General features: G+C 57.6%; 2 protein-coding genes across 3 annotated transcripts; both read right to left on the reverse strand.

Annotated features, from left to right (window-relative positions):
* Nucleotides 1-67: 67 nt before the first annotated feature.
* On the reverse strand, nt 68-10,039 carry DDA1 (DET1 and DDB1 associated 1). 2 transcript variants are annotated; one of them, XR_010425337.1, is made up of 6 exons: nt 9,953-10,039; nt 6,938-7,018; nt 6,461-6,512; nt 6,057-6,118; nt 4,955-5,117; nt 68-325 (listed from the first exon to the last, which is right to left on the reverse strand). XR_010425337.1 is itself a non-coding variant. In XM_064637092.1 (5 exons), exons 1-5 carry the CDS (start codon nt 9,953-9,955, stop codon nt 5,007-5,009), a joined length of 309 nt encoding a protein of 102 aa, XP_064493162.1. In that variant the 5' UTR covers nt 9,956-10,039; the 3' UTR covers nt 2,303-5,006. The 2 variants fall into 2 exon arrangements, 1 of the variants encoding a protein (XP_064493162.1); XM_064637092.1 differs by lacking the exon at nt 68-325 and having other exon boundaries at nt 2,303-5,117.
* A 722-nt stretch (nt 10,040-10,761) lies between these two features.
* Nucleotides 10,762-11,978, reverse strand: MRPL34 (mitochondrial ribosomal protein L34). Its single transcript, XM_064637091.1, has 2 exons — nt 11,767-11,978; nt 10,762-11,188 (listed from the first exon to the last, which is right to left on the reverse strand). Exons 1-2 carry the CDS (start codon nt 11,961-11,963, stop codon nt 10,915-10,917), a joined length of 471 nt encoding a protein of 156 aa, XP_064493161.1. The 5' UTR covers nt 11,964-11,978; the 3' UTR covers nt 10,762-10,914.
* Between the last annotated feature and the right edge of the window lie 7,016 nt (nt 11,979-18,994).

Below are 18,994 nucleotides of genomic sequence, written 5' to 3' on the forward strand. Positions count from 1 at the left end.
CGGACACCCTTCAGGATAAAGCTCCAAGGACAAGCCCCAACCTCAAGCAGAGGAAGAATAAAGCAAGTTCTGATGCTCTAAATTCTGCAAATTTATTATACACAGTATCAAACATGGAAGAGTTTAAAAAGAAACGCCAAAAAAAAAAGAAAAAAGAAAAAATAGTCCAATGGCCACGACAATTCCAACCCGGCTGACGGGGGATTCACGGGCACCCCCCAGGGAAAACCCACCTTTTCCAGCCCCACGAGACGAGGTTTGTGCTAAAAACAGAGGAGTGGAGTCGCCAAGAGAGGGTGGAAGGAAGAGACTCCGGATCTTGATGCTGCAAACGGAAAAATCCGGAAAAATCCGGCACTTGGGGATGGTGGAGCCTCCTGGAGCTGCTCCTGGAGCTGCTCCTGGACACCCACCCGGGACTGGAATCACCCAAGGAAGGTGGTTAATTAACTCTGAGCTGATTAATGGATTTGTCTGGGAACGGGCACGAGCCCAGCCCAGCCCAGGGGTGACTCAGCCCCTTCCAGGGGGATCAGTCACCCCAGATCCATCGGGAGCAGCTCCTCCTGCTCCTCCCCAGCCCCTTCCCACCCTCCTGGACTCGGCCTTGACCAAAGCAGGGAAGAGCCTTTGCCCCCTCAGACCACCCCAGAGCTCCAAACCCCACCATTCCTGGGCGTGTCTGGAGCAGAATCCCGGGATCTGGCGCTGCAGGATGCAGGAGATCCCGGGATGAGCCATTCAGGGATGGGGGGGGAGTGAAAGGTGCCAAATAAAGCTTCCTTCAGCCAGGAAAACGAGGAAATGGGAAGGGTCAAGAGCACAGATCCCCATCCTCGTGCTGCAGGAGGAGCTCCCAGCGGGATTCACATCCCTGCGGGGCTGGAGAGAGCAGGGACAGTGTGCTCTCCCATCCCGAGGGGAAGGAGAACAGGAGAAGGGGGAAAAGCTGTGGAAAAGCTGTGGGAAACCTTGTGCAGCCCCCTCTCCCACGTGGAAACACCCCTGCTCTGACACAGGGCCAGGATTTCCAGCCTCACCAGCCGAACACTCCCTTCCCATCAGCACAACCGGGAATTCTGCAGAGGTTAAAAGCCACCTCTGGAATTGTCAGGGCCACCAAGAGGACCTTTGTCAGTCCCTAAACCCACCCAATTCCTCCTCATACTGGAGAAACAGGGGGTTGCTGGGAATAGGGAGATTAGTTCCTATTATCTGGGGACAGTTCTGCCTTTGAAAGGGGATCCTGGAGGATCTGGGAGGTTGGATTTCATCCCCTCGCTCCAAGATGTTCCTCCCTGAGCCCAGGTTTGGTCTTTCCAATATTCCAATGTTTTTTCCCTGATGGGCTTCACCAGAGCCAGGATCCAACCCCCTCTCCTGGCAGCTGCTCCCAAACAAACACAACCCTCTCCTCCTTAAGGGAAAGGATTCCCCTGTTCTTATACATCCAAAAAAATACAATATATAGGACAAAACCTGGGAGGGACCAGCTGGAATCCCTCTGGACACGCTGTCCCACAATCCCTTGGCTGCTGGGATGTCGTTAATGCAGGAAAATAAATTAGTTTTATTAGTAAAAAAAAAAAAAAAAAGACTGGAAATATAAGTGGGGACAGAGCTGCAGGGTTGGGAAAAAATCCCAAGGCTCCTTAGTCTTTGCCTTAAGGCCAGTGTCAAACTCCCCAAAAAATAAAGCTTTGAAGTCAAACCTGTCCCAGTTATCCAGGAAAAAAATCAGACTAATATTTCAAAATTTGCCTCCCAGTGAGTCAGGGAATCATGGAATACCCTGAGCTGGAAGGGACCCCCCTGTGTGGGCACATCCCGGTGTTTTGGGGTTGGGAAGGACCCCGGGAGGTCCCTCAGGAAAAGCTCTCAAGGACACCAGGAGGAGACACCGACAAACCAAACCCAGCCAAGGGTCAGCCACCAACTCCAGTGGCACGTCCTGGCCCCAGCTCCCTGTGGATTCACCTGAAATCCAGCCTTCCCCTCCACATTCCCATCCCTGACTCTTCCACGGGGACCTTTCCTTGCTGTTCCTCCCCCAGGAACCAGCAGGGCCCAGAGGGACCAAGAACCGAGTCAAGGAGTCACCCGACATTCCGGCGGCAGGAAAAGGCAGTTCCCAACTTTTTAATGTTCTAAGTGCACCCAAAACACATCCAGTGGCTCCCACGGGGCGGGAGGAGCTGCTCCTGCACGGATCCATCCTCCCTCCACGCGCCCAGTTCTGAGAAGAGACGCACAGTTCGACCAAAACACCCCAAAATTCCCCATCTCGGACAAGTAGCTCGAGTTTTCATTAAAAAAGCCAGATTTTAGTAAACAATTAGTAACAGAAACAATAAAAATCCCACTGTGCAGACATAGAAAACCCCCGGAGGGTCACGAGATCCCGGGAACAGGAGGAGGAGAAGTCGGAGGAGCCGGGAATTGTACAAACGAGGTGGGCAAAAATCCCAGGTTGGGTGGGGTTTTTTTAAGGGTTTCTCGTTGTTTCAATGCACTAAGGCACCAGGAAGTCACAGTTAGGCAAAGATCTTCCATGGAACATTCCAAGCCCAGACACTCACCATGGGGACACGGGAGCAGAGGGCAGGGGGGGAGAGGGCAGCACTGAGGGGCAGGAAAAAAACCTGGAATGAGCTGGAGGAGGAGGAAGGGAGGGAGTGCTGGGGGCAGAGAGGGTGGAGGAGGACAGGGATCCCAAATCATAGATGGGAGGAGGACAGGTTGTGGGGATCCTAAATTATAGATGGGATGAGGACAGGCTGCAGGGATCCCAAATCCATGGATGGAATGAGGACAGGCTGTGGGGATCCCAAATCCATGGATGGGATAAGGACAGGCTGCAGGGATCCCAAATCCATGGATGGGAGGAGGACAGACTGCAGGGATCCCAAATCCATGGCAAGGATGAGGACAGACTGCAGGGATCCCAAATCATAGATGGGATGTGGACAGACTGCAGGGATCCCAAATCCATGGCTGGGAGGAGGACAGACTGCAGGGATCCCAAATCCATGGATAGGAGGAGGACAGACTGCAGGGACCCCAAACCCCTCCTGCTCGTGCACCAACACCAGAAACCCCAAACCACTTTGGCCCTGGGGTCACTCGTTCCCTGTTTCTCCATCGCTCCCAAACCACTCGGAAAAGGCAACTTCCACCTGCTTGAACCACCTGCGACATTCCCGAGGCTCCCAGCCCGCTCCTCAAGGACACAGAGGGGACACAACGGGGGTTTAGGCCAGGAAGGATCTGCCAACTCTTTAATGGTAGGTGGCGGGGCCGCCGGCACAGCCCGGATACAGCGCGGAACAGCCCCGGCCCTGCGCACGCTCCGGCTCCAGCCGCCTCCTCCTGCCCTCCCTGGGGCCTTGGAGCTCCTCCAAGGACTCCTCACATCCGGCTCGGGATCGTCCCGGTGTCTCACGGCGCGGCCGGAGGGCGGGAGCTCCGGCAGGAATCCTCTTCTCCACGTGGAGACCCCGGGAATGGCCCTCTGGATCTCCCCTCTGGATCTTCGCCCCGGCGCGTCCCAGGTGGCTCCGGGGGGTGGGAAGGGGCCGTCACAGCAGGAAGGGGACGTTTTCTGAGGCAGGTACGAGGTGCTAAACTACTCGGTGTCCAACTCATTCACAAAGCCGGTGCCTAAAGGGACGTTTAAAATTCCAGCGGGAGCCGCGTCCTGCTCTTCCTAAGGTTCTGCTTCCGACGCCCCCGGAGGGGACGTGTGGCACCCCTGGGACGGGCAGGGGTGGGGGGGACAGGGCCAGCAGGAACCCTCAAAGCCCCTCGGAGCCAGGCTCTCTCCAGGATCTCCGGGAAAACATCCGTGTGGTTCCCTGGTGTCGGGGGTTTGTCGACGAGGAAAAAACACAGCTACGAACGCCACAACTTCAGCGGCCACGGCGGGGATCAGCTCCTCGGGGCAAAGCACACAAGACATCGGGACTAAGCTACTCCTTTCCTGCCCCCTCCCGGTGACGACGCTCCTCTCCACGAGTCCTGGACCTCTGGATCCACCCGGATGAGTGACAGGTCTCCGTTTCGGCTCCTCCCGGAGCCAGGGAAGGGTTACAGGCGACAGGCACTGAACTGTCACAGTCCGAAGGGGTTGGTGGTCAGCACAGACCATGGAAGCTCACGTTTGATCCACTCCAAGTCCTGCCTTCCCGGCAGGAAAAGCCGCTGTACCACTCTCCAGAGCCGAGGGACGAGGCAGGGGAGCAGCCGGAGGTGCCGAGGTGCTCCCGGAGCAGATCCAGCGGTGCCGACCCCCCTCCATCCCCTCGGCCTCTGCCGGGACACGCGGCCGGAGCGGGATGGGAGGATCCTTTTATTCCAGCGGAGAAATCACAGGGATCAGGCCATTCCAGCCCGGGAGAAGGTCGGAATTTGAGAGCCACAAAAGCAACACACCTTTCACTGCAACCCCTGCAGCGCCACGGGAGGAGGCTCGTGGGTCAGACCCGGGATGGAGCTGCCAAGGAATCTGCTCCCGTCAACACCCCCCTCGGCGGCACCCGGGGCTGGTTTGGAATATTTGAGGGGAAAAATAAAAAAAATCGGCCCCACAGTTATGGCTGGAGGGGGAACACCCGGAGGAGGGAACCCCCTGGAATACGGGGCGGTGAAGGGACCGGCCCGGGAGGTGGCAGGGAGCAGATCCCACCGACCCGCTCCAAAGTGACCACGTGGGGTTTTTTGGGAAGGAGGGACTGAGGTTCTGCTGCGTGGGCTGCCCAGTCCCACCGCTGCTCCGTGAGCTCGGGGGGCATAAATAAAAAAAAACAACAACAAAAAAAAACCAACTGGAGGAGGAGGAGGAGGGGAAGAAAAAACCCAAAATAAATACATTGGCTCCCGTGGAGTCAGAAGTGGTTTGGGCTGCGCCGTGGGGAGGGGGGAAAAAGGAGGGGGGAGAGGGGCCAAATGTACACACTTGGAGACAGAGCGGGAAGCGCTGGAAGGAGCGGAGGGAGAGCCCGGGCGCTCTAAGTGTCCTCGTTCATGTCCTGGCTGTCTGTCCGAGCGATTTTCCGCGGAGGCGCCGAGTTCTCCCCCTCGATCTCCACCTGCTCCTGGTCTCGCTTCTTCGCCGCATTCTGGGGGGACAGAGGGAACCCCGTGAGCCCCCCAGGCCCTGCATCCCACCTGCATCCCACTGGGATTGAGGGACCCCCATGAGACCCCCAGGACCTGCATCCCACTGGGAATGAGCCCCCCCAGGCCCTGCATCCCACCTGCATCCTGCTGGGAATGAGGGACCCCCGTGAGACCCCCCAGGCCCTGCATCCCACTGGGAATGAGGGATCCCCATGAGACCCCCAGGCCCTGCATCCCGCTGGGAATGAGGGACCCCCATGAGCCCCCCCGAGCCCTGCATCCCACTGGGAATGAGCCCCCCCAGGCCCTGCATTCCACTGGGAATGAGGGATCCCCATGAGCCCCCCCAGGCCCTGCATCCCACCTGCATCCCACCAGGAATGAGGGATCCCCGTGAGCCCCCCTGAGCCCTGCATCCCACCTGCATCCCACTGGGAATGAGGGATCCCCGTGAGACCCCCCAGGCCCTGCATCCCACTGGGAATGAGGCACCTGAACTTCATAAACCTCCCAAATCCCTGAGCTTCCCAAACCTCCCAAACCCCTGAGCTTCCCAAACCTCCCAAATCCTTGTCACACACAGACATTTCCTTTTCAGCCTCCCCCTTCCTTCCACTTTCCCCTCTCTCCGTGTTTCCCTCCCCCTCTGCCCTGGCCCCTGGTCACACCAGGGGGATGGTTCCACCGTGGAACTGGGCATTCCCAAATTCCAGGCTAAACCTGGAGTTAACTGAGCTTTTTTATGTCCCTTACCTTCCAAAACAAATCAGGTTTTTCCTTCATTTCCAAGTGCTGGGCAGAGCCAGAACCTCCTCACACCCTCTTTGCTGAGCTGCTCCCACTTTATTTTAACTAACCCTCAATATTTTGATGATTCTTCAGCCCAATTAAGCCCCAATCAAGCCAAAAACATGAATATTAAAGCCTCAAAAAGGTACCTTTTTGTCCCACTGCTGGTGTAAATAACGCAAGAGGATATTTGTCTTTTCTGTTACTATGACTAAAAAAAAACACAAAAAGAGAGAAAAACACACCAGGGTCATTTTAAAGACAAGTCTCAAAACATTTTAACCCTCAAATATTTTAACTCTCAAACCATTTTAACTCTCATTTTAACTCTCAAACATTTTAACCCTCAAACATTTTAACCCTCAAACATTTTAACCCTCAAACATTTTAACCCTCAAAACATTTTAACCCTCAAACATTTTAACTCTCAAACCATTTTAACTCTCAAACCACTTTAAACCATTTAAGTTTCAAATAAAGGAGATTACACACGTGATTTTTTTAATATCAGACCAGCACGAAATCATTTAAAAAATGAGATTTTACCACTCACTTTGTTCAGAGGGAAATTCTCTGGTGGGCAGATAAACTGATGGGCGTCTGTTCTGTAGCAGAATTAGAGCAAAGACAGTAAAAAAGGGGATTTCTTTTATTTTTAACCCAAACCTGAAATGTCCACATAACGGGCTAGAAATTCTCTGTGTAATTCTCTAATAACACATCACATAAATAGTTATTATATGCTATATAAAATTCTCTAACATAATAATATTCTCTCTGTATAAATCTATAATAATACACAATATAATGGACATAACTTGTGATTCCACCCAGCCCATTTTTATCCATTTTCCAGGACACAAGCCCTGGAATTCAGGGATTTACTCCCAGATGAAGCCCCAGGGCCGTGTGGGAGCTCCAGGGGGGGTTTTCCTTGCCAAGCCCAGCCCCTCCACCCTCATTTCAATTTATTTCTCCCTTAATTCCCCACCCTTCCCCCCCAGTCCCTGGGATTTCTGGGAACACTCACGGATGCTTTACACACGGAATCCGCATGGAATCTGCTGAAGTTGCTTTTGTTGTACACTGGTAACCCCTTCAAAAAATCTGCCTGGAAACACCAAAAAAACAGGTGAGGAAAAAGGAGGGATGTTCCCAGGAGGAGCTGAGGGATGCCCTGGGATCCCGTGGAACCCCCCCCAAATTCCCTGTGCCAGGCAAACCATCCCCAAAATTCAGGAACTGAGCTACAAAAGCTGCTCATTAAAGGTGTTTGGGCACAACAAACCACTTGCTCCTTATATATAATATAATAACATATCACATATTCTACCTTATATAATAAATTGTAATTATGTATTACATATTCTGTGTTATTATATTGTATATTATATAAAATACTAATTCCTATTATTTTTATATTCATTCCTATTATTTTATATTAACTCCTATCCTTTTATATTAACTCCTATTATTCTATATTAATCCCTATTTTTATATTAATTCCTATTATTTTTATATTAACTCCTATTTTTATATTAATTCCTATTATTTTATATTAATTCCTATTATTTTTATATTAACTCCTATTTTTATATTAATTCCTATTATTTTATATTAATTCCGATTATTTTTATATTAATTCCTATTTTTATATTAATTCCTATTTTTATATTAATTCCTATTTTTATATTAATTATAATTGTTTTATATTAATTCCTATTATTTTTATATTAATTCCAATTATTTTTAAATTAATTCCGATTATTTTTATATTAATTCCGATTATTTTTAAATTAATTCCAATTATTTTTAAATGAATTCCGATTATTTTTAAATTACTTCCGATTATTTTTAAATTAATTCCGATTATTTTTAAATTAATTCCGATTATTTTATACTAATTCCTATTATTTCCTGGGGCACTGACCCACCCTCCTGAACCAACCCCGCTGCAGAAGGCCCCGTTTCAGCCCTGGGAGAGCAGGAAAAGGCCTGGAATCGCCTGGAGTTGGATCCCTGGATCCTGAGCCCCGGCCAAAGGCCTGGAATTGCCTGGAGTTGGATCCCTGGATCCTGAGCCCGGCCAAAGGCCTGGAATTGCCTGGAGTTGGATCCCTGGATCCCGAGCCCCGGCCAATCCCCGAGTGCAACGATCCCAAACCAGCCCGGGGGTCAGGGCTGTGTTTACACACCCAGGGGACAGTGTCACACGGGGGAAAGTCCCCTGTGCCACTGGTTAACCAGGGAAATCCCCCCCCAGCCAACCCTGTGGGAGGGGAAAACCAGGAGCCAAAGGGAGCAGCCGCCCCCTTCCCTTTGGGGAAAGGTAGAACCCCCAAAAAACCAACAGCAAAGTTATGGAACTCTGGCTCCCCGAAGATTTGGGAAGTGTCCCGTGTCCCTCAGCTTCCTGGAAGGGGCCAGGCCTTGACTAAAAGCAGGAAAATGGGGAAAAAACCCTCAAATCTCTGGGCCGTGGTCTCGGGTTTGGGAAGGAACTGGGAAGAGGGGGACACACACACAGGGCTCTGTCCCACGGGACGGGACACAGGGAGTGGGAGAGGAAAGCCATGGACATGGGCTGGGAATCCATGGCTGAGCTGGCAGCAGGGGGACACAGGGACAGGGGGACACACGGACACGGGGACATGGGGACACACGGACATGGGGACACATGGACACAGGGACATGGGGACACACGGACACGGGGACACACGGACACCTGGGCACGGGGACACATGGACACAGGGACATGGGGATATCTGGACACAGGGACACCTGGGCATGGGGACACATGGACACAGGGACACATGGACACAGGGACATGGGGATATCTGGACATGGGGACACAGGGACATGGGGATATCTGGACACAGGGACATATGGACACAGGGACATGGGGATATCTGGACATGGGGACACAGGGACATCTGGGCATGGGGACACATGGACACAGGGACACATGGACACAGGGACATGGGGATATCTGGACATGGGGACATGGGGACATCTGGACACAGGGATGTGGGGACACCTGGGCATGGAGACTATGGGGACACTGGGACACCTGCACAGAGAGCCCATGGGGACACCTCCTCCAACCCCCCTCCCAGGGGATCATTCTGGGGCTCGGGGGCCCCCCCAGCCATGGTGGGGAACAGCCTGTACCCCAAAGTGCCTCCCCCCAAAAGATCAGAAGGGGGGAACCCCCCCAGCCTGGGGTGCCCCAGCCCTCCCTTAGCCCCCCACGTCACAACCCTTAATAATGCACAACCCCCACACCCCTCAACCCTGAGGGTGGGAGCCCCAAAAACTCCCCCAAACCCCTCAACCCTTAAGGACCTACAGCCCCCGCCCCAAAGGGTGGGAACCCCTAAACCCCCCAAACCCCTCAGACCTCAAATCCTTAAGAACCTCCACAAATCCTTAAGGATGTACAACCCCCACACCCCAATCCCTAAGGACGGGACCCCCACACACGCCCACAGCCCCCCCAAACCCCTTCAGAGCCCCCCCCAAGCCTCCTCAGCCCCCCAAAACCCCTCACTCCTCAGCCTCCACTAATTCTTAAGAATATACAACCTCCCTACCCCCATCCCTATGGGAGAGAACACCCGCACACCCCCTAAGCCCCCCCAGACACCCCCAAATCCCCTAAGCTCCCCCAAACCCCCTCAGCCCCCCCCAAACCCCCTCAGCCCCTAAGCCCCCCCCAAATCCTTAAGAACGTACAAACCCCCGCACCCTCGCTCCTGAGGGCGAGACTCCCGCACACCCCTCAACCCCCCCAATCCCCTCAGCTCTTCCCAACCCCCTCAGTCCCCCCAAACCCCCCTCACACCCCCCGTTCCCACCCCCAGGCCCCTCAGCTCCACCGCCCCCGCCGCGGCCCGGGCGGCCGCGGGCCCCGCAGGCCCGGAGGCGGGCGCAGCCCCCGTGCGCGGCGGCGCGGGGCCGTGCGGTGGCGCGGGGCCGGCGGCGGGGCCCCCCGGGTGGCGGTGGCGGGGCCGGGGCCGCGCTCGGGGCGGGGGGTCTCACGTACCATCTTCGCCGCCGCCGCCGGGAGGAGCCGCCCGGGCCCGCCCACTGCCGCCACCGCCCGCCCCGCGCGCCCCTATTGGTCCCCGCCTCTGCGCCGCGCGCTCCTATTGGACACCGCGCCCGTCAATCATGGCGCGTCGGGGGTCGGTTGAGGCAGGAAGTGCCCGAGCGGAAGGGTGGGGTGCGCCGCTGGAGGGACCCGGATGTGGCGCCGCGGGGCGTGATGGGAGTCGTAGTTCGGGGGGTCGTTCAACCCCTTAATGAGGGCGCTGCTCATTAGCGGTGTTAATGAGAATCACAGAATCAACCAGGTTGGAAAAAGCCTCCGAGATCATCCAGTCCAACCCATGACCCAACACCACCTTGTCACCAGGTGCCACATCCAGTCTCTCCTCAAACCCCCCCAAGGACGGTGACTCCACCATGTCCCTGAGCAGCCCTTTCCAAGGCCTGATGCCAAGAACTTCTTCCTAATGTCCAACCTAATCCCATCCCCACCCCAGAGCTGCTGCTGAGAGCCAGGACCCTGAGCCTGGAGCAGCTCAGGGGGCCGGAGCAGAAAAGGGCAGAGGTGCAGTGTGAACTAAACCCAAATTCCCTCCTTAATTCCATTCCCACTGTCCCTCTGAATCCTTCCATCCTTCCACAGCATCCTTCCCCAGCAGCTGTGACCCCAGATTCCCCCTCCCCATTAAGTTTTCCGCCATAATTAGTGCAGGGAACCAAGGAGAGAGGCTCAACCACACTTAGGGTGTTTATCCCGGGACAACCACGAAATCCCAGGACAAACACGAGCGAAACCAGCCACAATTTACAACTCGAGAAACAACTTAAATGCACACTTTAAGAAGCAATTTAAATTTACAGTTTAAGGCCTGGCCAAAGCCCAGGAACAACCCCCGGGCACCAACCCCTGGGCTCAGCCAGACCATCCCAAATTCCCGGCGGGTTCGGGGCCGTCCCTCAGTGGCTCAGCGACTTCCTGCCCTTGAGCATCCGGCGCAGGATCACGGCGATGCCGCCGGGGGTGCTGATCCTCCGGATCCAGCCGTGCGTCTTCTTGCGCTTCCTGTTGTTGGGCTGGTACTCGTTCCCTCGGGCTTTGCCGCGGAGCTGCTGGAACCTCCAGGGAGCCCCCGGCAGGCGGCAGAGGGCGGGGGGGTGGCCGGGGAGGAGCTCCGGGGAGCTCGGAAGGAGCGGGAAGGGGCAGGGGAGGGCGCGCTGGAGCAGGGAAAACCTGGGAGGAAAAGGGAGGAAGATAAAAGAGTGAGGAGGGGTAGAGCTGGGGAATAACGGGATAGAACCATGGAAAGGACGTTGGTATTTGTCGAGCCCAGCACCGCCAAGGTCACCACCAACCCTGTCCCCAAGGGCCACATCCGCGTGTTTTATGGACACCCCCAGGGATGACGACCCCGGGCGGTGTTTCCCAGTGCTTTACATCCCTTTTCCATGATGGGATTACCACAATGTCCCACCTGACCCTCCCTTGGCACAGCCTGAGGCCGTTCCCTCTCCTCCTGTCCCTTGTTCCCTGGGAGTAGAGTCTGACACGCCCCGGCTCCCCCCTCCTGTCAGAGGGTTGCAGAGCCAGAAGGTCCCCCCTGAGTCTCCTTTTCTCCAGGCTGAGCCCCCCCAGCTCCCTCAGCCGCTCCTGCTGCTCCAGCCCCTTCCCCAGCTCCCTCAGCCGCTCTCCATCAGCCCTGACCCCCCACACCCCTCCCGCCGCCCCGGCCTGCTCTCCCCTCGCTGTCCCGCCGCTCTCCCGAGGGTTTCACCCCCCGTTGTCCCCCCGGGCAGCGGCACCGTCGGTACCTGCGGCCCCACACCGGGCCCAGCGCCGCCATCGCGCCCCGCCCGCCAACAACGCCGCTGCCCATTGGCTCCTTCCTGCCGGCCAATCGCAGCCGGCGCCGCCCGCAAGGGCTGACGGGGGTTGTGGTCCCTGGGAGCTCGCCCCGCTGTTTCCATGGCAACGGCCCCACCGCGGCCTGGTCGCCACCGCGGCACATCGACCCCCTGGTTGCCCCCCCTTGTTGTCCCCAACGCTGTCACGACGTGCAGCGCAATACACAGGCACCGGGGAGACCCTTCCAGTGCCTAAAGGGGCTCCCGGAGAGCTGGAGAGGGACTTGGGACAAGGAGGGACAGGACACAGGGAAGGCTTCCCACTGGCAGAGGGCAGGGTTGAATGGGATACTGGGAAGGAATTCTTCCCTGTGAGGGTGGGGAGGTCCTGGCACAGGTTGCCCAGAGCAACTGTGGCTGCCCCAGCCTTGGAAGTGTCCAAAACCAGGTTGGATGGGGCTTGGAGCAACCTGGGCTAGTGGGAGGTGTCCCTGCCCACGGCAGGGGGTGGCACTGGATGGACTTTAAGGTCCCTTCCAACCCAAAGCATTCTGAGATTCTGTGATTGCTTTTCTGGACCGATCCCAGCTGTATCCCAAGAGCAGGCACAGCTCTGGGCTTTTCCCCTGTTGGACTTTGTGTCCCGGCAGAAATCGGCCTGTCAGGGTGAGGGAATGAGGCTCAGCCATCCCAAAATGTGAAAACAAACCAAAAACCATCCCCGATCTCATGTGTGTCCTCCTCTCACAGCCCAGGGGGCTTTTGGTGCTCAGACGCCGGTGCTGAGCCCCGACACACTCATGGCCCTGCCGTGCCCATGGCACCGACACACTCGTGGCCTCTGGGAAGCCACAAACACCAGAATGTTCGGAAAACAAGCTAAAAAGGGACCTCTGTCCCTCATCCCACTGGAAGAGCCAAATCTGGGAGCGACTCCCAGCCCTCCCATCCCTATCCAGCCCCCATCCTTGCCTAGCCCCCCATTCCTGGCCCCCCAACCCAGTCCAACCCCCCCATCCCTCTCCAGCTCCCCCATCCCTGTCCCCCCATCCCCGTGCAGCCCCTCCATCCCTCTCCCCCATCCCTGTCGGTCCCCCCCCCGGGGCTGTGCCAGGCTGGGATGTGACTGGCAGATCCCCGTGTCCGTCACACGCGGATCCCTCCTCCTTAGGAGGGATTTCAGGGGCTTTCCATGGCTACAGCCTCCAAGGACAAACAGCCCCCCAAAGCCCCCGAGCCCCGGCCATGAAGCTGCTGGGGGGGAAAAGATGGAAGGAGAGGTTTCGGTGGGAAGCGGGTGAGCGGAGCTGAAGGGATCGCTCCATCCCGCCCTCCAGGCGGCCCCCAAAAAATTGGATTTAGAGGGTTTAGAGGAGCTGCACAGCCGAGCGGCGCCGGCGTCCTGCTCCCACCGCCTCGGGCATCGCCTCCTCTCCCTCTCCTTCGGCCTCCTGCGGGATTTAAACCTTTTATTCGCCTCCTCGACCTCCGACAACCCTCGGCGATAAATGAGGTGAGCGGCCCCTTCTCCCTCTCTGTGGCGGTGGAGGGCACGTCCTGACGGGGAGGGGAGGGAGGAAGGGGCTCTGCTGGGGGAGGGGGAGCAAAATGGCCAAAAAATGTGGGGTTTTTTTCCAACGGGAAGGGATCTGAGAGGCGCTCGGATCGCAGGGAGCTGGCAGCTCCGCTGGATTGCGGGGAGAGAGAGAGGAGCCACAGCACCGCTCGTGCTTCAATAACCTGGTTCCGTTCGGCGCGGCTGGAGCGGGGGGTTAATCCTGGAAATCAAACTTAAGGAACGGCTCCCCCCGTGATGCAATGGCACCGAAGGATTGCTGGCTCTGCCCGAGGGCCCCGCTGTCGCTGCGTGCGTGTCAAATCTGCCCGGAATTTCGGCTGGGGAGCGAGGGGGCACCTGCCCGCGCTTGGCTGCCTCCGGTGCCTCCTTCCCGAGCCTCCTTCCATGGTTCCTCCCAGGGATCCAGCCGGCTCCGCTGCGGCTCTGCGGCGGGAGCTGGAGCGATCCCCGCGGAAATCCAGGCGGGATTTAGGTGGCACAGGAGGTCAGGCACAGGTTACTCCGCTGCGCGGTGCGGAATCTTTTGTGTCTCAAGGTCTTCGTCCTTCCGAAAGGGAGCGGGGGGAGGAGGCGGCCGGCGCTGTGCCTTGGGGATGTCCCCTTCCCCTGCTCCCCTTTCCCAGTCCTGTGCCTTAGGGATGTCCCCTTCCCCTTTCCCAGCCCTGTGCCTTAGGGATGTCCCCTTTCCCTGCTCCCCTTTCCCAACCCTGTGCCTTAAAGATGTCCCCTTTCCCTGCTCCCCTTTCCCAGAGTATGGATACTCCCCTTTCCCTTCCCTTTGCCTTACGGATATTCCCTTTTTCCTGCCCTGTTCCTTATGGATGCTCTCTTTTCCCTGCTTCCCTTTCCCTGCTCTGTGCCTCAGGGATGCTTCCCTTTCCCTTCCCTTTGCCTTATGGATGCTCCTGTTTCCCTACTGGATGCTCCCCTTTCCCTTCCCTGTCCCTCATGGACACTCTCCTTTCCCTCCCAAGCCATTCCCTGCCTGAACACAATTTATCCACGTCCCCTGGGATCCGCGGTGCAGTCCCAGGACTGGTCCATCCCAGTCCATCCCCCTCTCCAGCTGCATCCCTGAGGATTTTCATGGCTGGCTGTTTGTCCCCCAGCTACACCCTCCCCGACTCCTTACCCCTGGTAACACTCCTCTCATTATATCCGGACAGGGAAGCCTGGCGTGGAAGAATAAATCCGGCTGAAGTGGGTTTTCCCGTTTTTTTCCGGGGGGAATTTTACTTCCCAGGGCTGAGATCAGGCAGCCCAAAGATTTTCTTGCATTTCTCTGCGCTCGGTGCTTAAACAAACCTGCTCTGATGCATTTGGTGCTGCAGTTTCTGCACTTTGCCGAGAGGGAAGGACTGGGAGAGGGTGGGAAGAGCAGGATAACATTTGCCCGTTCCTCAGGAGGGTCGTGTGTCATCATTAACGCCCGGGAGTCCCTGGGGGGGAAGGGATTAGAGCCCAACAAATTGTTCTGGCAGGTTGGATTGGGGCTGCAGCACAGCTCCTGCTCCTCTCCGGAGCTTCCCCTCCGAGGATCTGCAAGGAATCAGCAGATTCCGAGTCCCTGCTGCTCCCTGAGAGGATGCAGAGCTCTGGGCTGGGAGGGGATGGGGGTGCTGAGGGGATTTTGGGGACGTTCAAGGCCGTGGGTTCTGGCACCGACTCCCACTGTCCCTGTGGGAAACGTTGCTCTTGGTTTGTTTATTGGGATGAAATGTTTCCCAGGACTTCTCTTGGCAGGGGTGAGTGGTCTCCCCAAGGAGGAGGAGGAGGAGATTTTGGTCACTCCCAGCCCCCCGGATGTTTGGGATATTGGCTGTCCCCAGTGGTCTGTGCAGGGGCAGGGCCCAGGGAGGCAGGAGCAGGGGCTCTTTGGGGCAGGGTAGCTCTTCCCTGCTGGAATGCCAATGGAAGAGCCAGCTTGGCTGGTCCATCCTGGTGTGGCTGTGTGACCACGGTGTGGTGGCACAGGCATGGGCACTGCCCTGATACACCACACCAGGGGCTCAGGGCCAGCCCCACAGGCTCAGTGTCAGCCCCATGTCCCCTGTGACAGCCCCGTGGGCTCAGGATTAGCTCCATGTCCCCTGTGTCACCCCAGGGACCCCCATGGACCCCTTGGACGCTCCTGTGCCAGCCCCACGGACTCTGTGTCATTCCCACATCTCTTGTGTCATTCCCACATCTCCTGTGTCATTCCCATGTCCCCCTGTGTCACTCCCATGTCCCTCATGTCATTCCCATGGACCCTGTGTCACCCCACATTCCTGTGTCAGCTCCACGGATTCTGTGTCACTCCTATGTCCCCTGTGCCATCCCCCATCCCCTGTGCCATCCCCACATCCCTGTGCCATCCCCACATCCCTGTGCCATCCCCACATCCCTGTGCCATCCCCCATTCCTGTGCCATCCCCACATCCCTGTGCCATCTCCCATCCCCTGTGCCATCCCCACATCCCTGTGCCATCCCCCCATCCCCTGTGCCATCCCCCATTCCTGCGCCATCCCCACATCCCTGTGCCATCCCCCATCCCCTGTGCCATCCCCCATTCCTGTGCCATCCCCACATCCCCTGTGCCATCCCCACATCCCTGTGCCATTCCCCATCCCCTGTGCCATCCCCACATCCCTGTGCCATCCCCCATCCCTGTGCCATCCCCCATCCCTGTGCCATCCCCACATCCCTGTGCCATCCCCACATCCCTGTGCCAGCCCCCTATCCCTGTGCCAGCCCTGTGTCCCTGCCTGTCACGTTCCCCCCTCAGCCTCCCCTCCCTCCTGGCTGCCACATCCCATCTCATCCCAGTTTCCTGGTCCCTCCCCATGGTACCAAAGCCGAGGCTCTGCAGCCCCAAAGTAGGTCAGGAAGTTGTTTTTCCCCCAGCCAGGTTATTCCTCCCAGCCAGGGAACTCCACACGGATGCCCCGGGAATAGGGCTGGGGCTGAATCCCGGGATCCTTCCCCAGCATCCCTCGGACATCCCATCCCTGCTGGGAGCGCTTTCCTGGGGGCAGGTGGGATTTATTCTGGGGGGGGTCCACGATGTGGGTACGGCCTCGGGGCGATGCCACCGCCTTCCCAAGCCCTCGGGACAGGGATGGGACGGATCCCAGGGCAGGATCCCGCCGTGCCTGACTCATTGTTGTGCCTGGCCTTATGTAACCGGTGCCGAAATCCCGCTCCCAGCCGGGAGCGGCGATGGAGGGAGCGGGATGGGGGGGAAGCAGCTCGTCGCCATGGTTACCCGCAGCCTTGCAAAGTTCCTCGCATCCATCTGCTTTCATTTCCAGCCCCTTTCATCTCGCCCAGGGAACATCCCTGGATGTTTCTGGCTGCCTGCTCGGCGGCAGACGGAGCGCCGGGTTCGAGGAGGTGTGTGGGAGGTGGGAGACGGGAATCTTTTCCTTCCCAGCCCCAAAACAAGGCCCGACACGGAGCCGCTTTACCTCCCGTCCCTCCCGTTCCCACCAACGCCCCCGGCCGGGATGTGCTCCATGTTGTCCCTGGAAGTGTTCGGAAGGCGGGTGTGGATGTGGCACTCGGGGACACGGCTCAGTGGTGCTGCTGAATGGTTGGATTCCATCATCTCAGAGGGCTTTTCCAACCCTAACGATTCCACGATTCCGTGATTTGGTTGCTCAGACACACGTCAGGGACGGCCACATCCCGGGCCGTGATCTCCAGCCTGGGTGTATCCAAGTGGACACCCCCCTTGGAGTGGGATCCCCCTTCGGATACCCCCTTTGGAGTGGGATCCCCCTTCGGATACCCCCCTTGGAGTGGGATCCCCCTCTGGCAGAGGGATCCAGGCTCCTGCCCAGCGCCAGCGATGCCGGGGGGCAGCTCCAAGGCCGGAGCCTGAGCCCGTGGATGTGCCTGCAGAGCTCCTCGCTGCCAGAGCCTTCCAGCAGATCAATTCTGGGAATGAACAGGAGGGACTAATTGAGTTAATCCCGAGGAGTTAATCAATGTCGGGGCGGGCTGGCCAGGGCTCCTGGTTATAATCCACACCGACATCCTGGGACCTTGTGGAGTGGGGGCCCAGTGCCAGGACAGGCTTTGTGGGAATCCATGGGCTGATACCCGGAGCTGTGTGGGATGCAGGGGCTCAGGGGCTGCCTCAGTTCCCGTCTGCCTGTTTTCTGCCCATCCCATCCCTCTGTTCAGCATTCCCAGCTCAGAGTTCAGGGCCCAAGAGCCTCCCAAGGCTGGCACGGAGCACGGGCAGTGCAAGGGCAGCCGGGCATCCTCCAGCTGGGGCTCCAGCCAGGCTGGTGCCAGTTCCTTGGGCCCAGCTCCCAACTGGAAGCACAACTTCTGCCAGCCAGCTCTGGATTTGGCTTCTCCTTCCCAGGGCTCCGAGACCTCCAAGCTCAGCAACTTGGATGGGTCCATCCCTGGAGCACCCAGGGAGCCAGAGGGCTCTGGATCCTGCACGGATGGGTTTGTATCCAGAAAGAGGTTATTGATCCCACAGAAAGCTGGGCCTGCCCTGCCCAGTGCCAGGGGAGCCCCAAAGGAGAAGGAGCCCCCAGGCCCAGCTCTGCTCATTCCCAATCCTTACATCCAGGACCCGATCCTGGTGGGGTGTGTGGGAGTCAGGACACTGTGCCCGGCAGAGCTGGGTGAGAATCAAACCCTGGCTGCTGTTCCCAGGGCTGGCAGCACTCCCTGGATAAACCACCCTGGCCTTACCAAGGGAACTGTTACCAGCATGGCCTGCCTGGAGCAAACAGGCTGCTTTTCCTGGGAAAACCCTCGAGCAGGGGGCTGTGCTGGGGCTGGAGCAGCTGGGAGCCTGTCCAGTCCCTGGGTGTGTTTGGGTGCGTGGGGGTCACTGAGGAGGGTCTGGTGTTGGCATTCCCAGCTGGAATGAGTGTTAAAATCCACGGAGAGGGACCCCTGCACTCCCAGCCTGCCTCCAGCCTGGTTTTCCTTGGCATGATCTGCCAGCCCAGTGCTTGTAACCCTGTCAGGCTGCTCGGGGGAGCTGAGGGGCTGCTCCTGAAGGATCACTGGGATTTACCCATTAAATTCCCAGCTGGGAACACGCTTCTCCTCCTCCAGGGGGGTGGCAGTGGGCGCCCCGTGCCCCCTCCTGCAGGCCCAGCCCTTCGCGCGGCGCCCGCTCCGCTTCTCTGCCCGCTGGCATCAATAATTCACCGTGTTTTGCCTCATCAATAATTAACACCCTCCCGGCTGCCATCCAGGGACCTTCCAGCCCCTCTGGCACCGCTGGGCTCCAGACCTGGCATCGCTGTCCCCAGTGCCACCAGCCTCCCCCCTCCCCAGGCTCGGTGCTCCCTCCATCCACAGCCCCTCCCAAAGCCAAGGAATGAGCCCTGGGGACATCAAGGGCAGTGTCACATCCCCCCCAGCCCACGTGGGGATGTGGGAGGAGGTTCCCCCCCCCCCTCCTTCTCTTGCTGTGGTTTGTGGAGTGGTTTTAATTAAATCCTTCATCTCCCGTCGCTGTCATTCCCACCTCGCTGCTGGAGCGGTGGTTCAGGCTCGAGACGTGTGTATATATATATTTAATTGGTATAAATAATGCATCCCCAGCGCTGGCTCTTCCCTTCGCTCCATATTTGGTGCTAAAAAGAGAGTTTTTT

This window comes from Pseudopipra pipra, chromosome 27, assembly GCF_036250125.1.
Source record: "Pseudopipra pipra isolate bDixPip1 chromosome 27, bDixPip1.hap1, whole genome shotgun sequence".
In the NCBI taxonomy this organism is placed as follows: domain Eukaryota; kingdom Metazoa; phylum Chordata; class Aves; order Passeriformes; family Pipridae; genus Pseudopipra; species Pseudopipra pipra.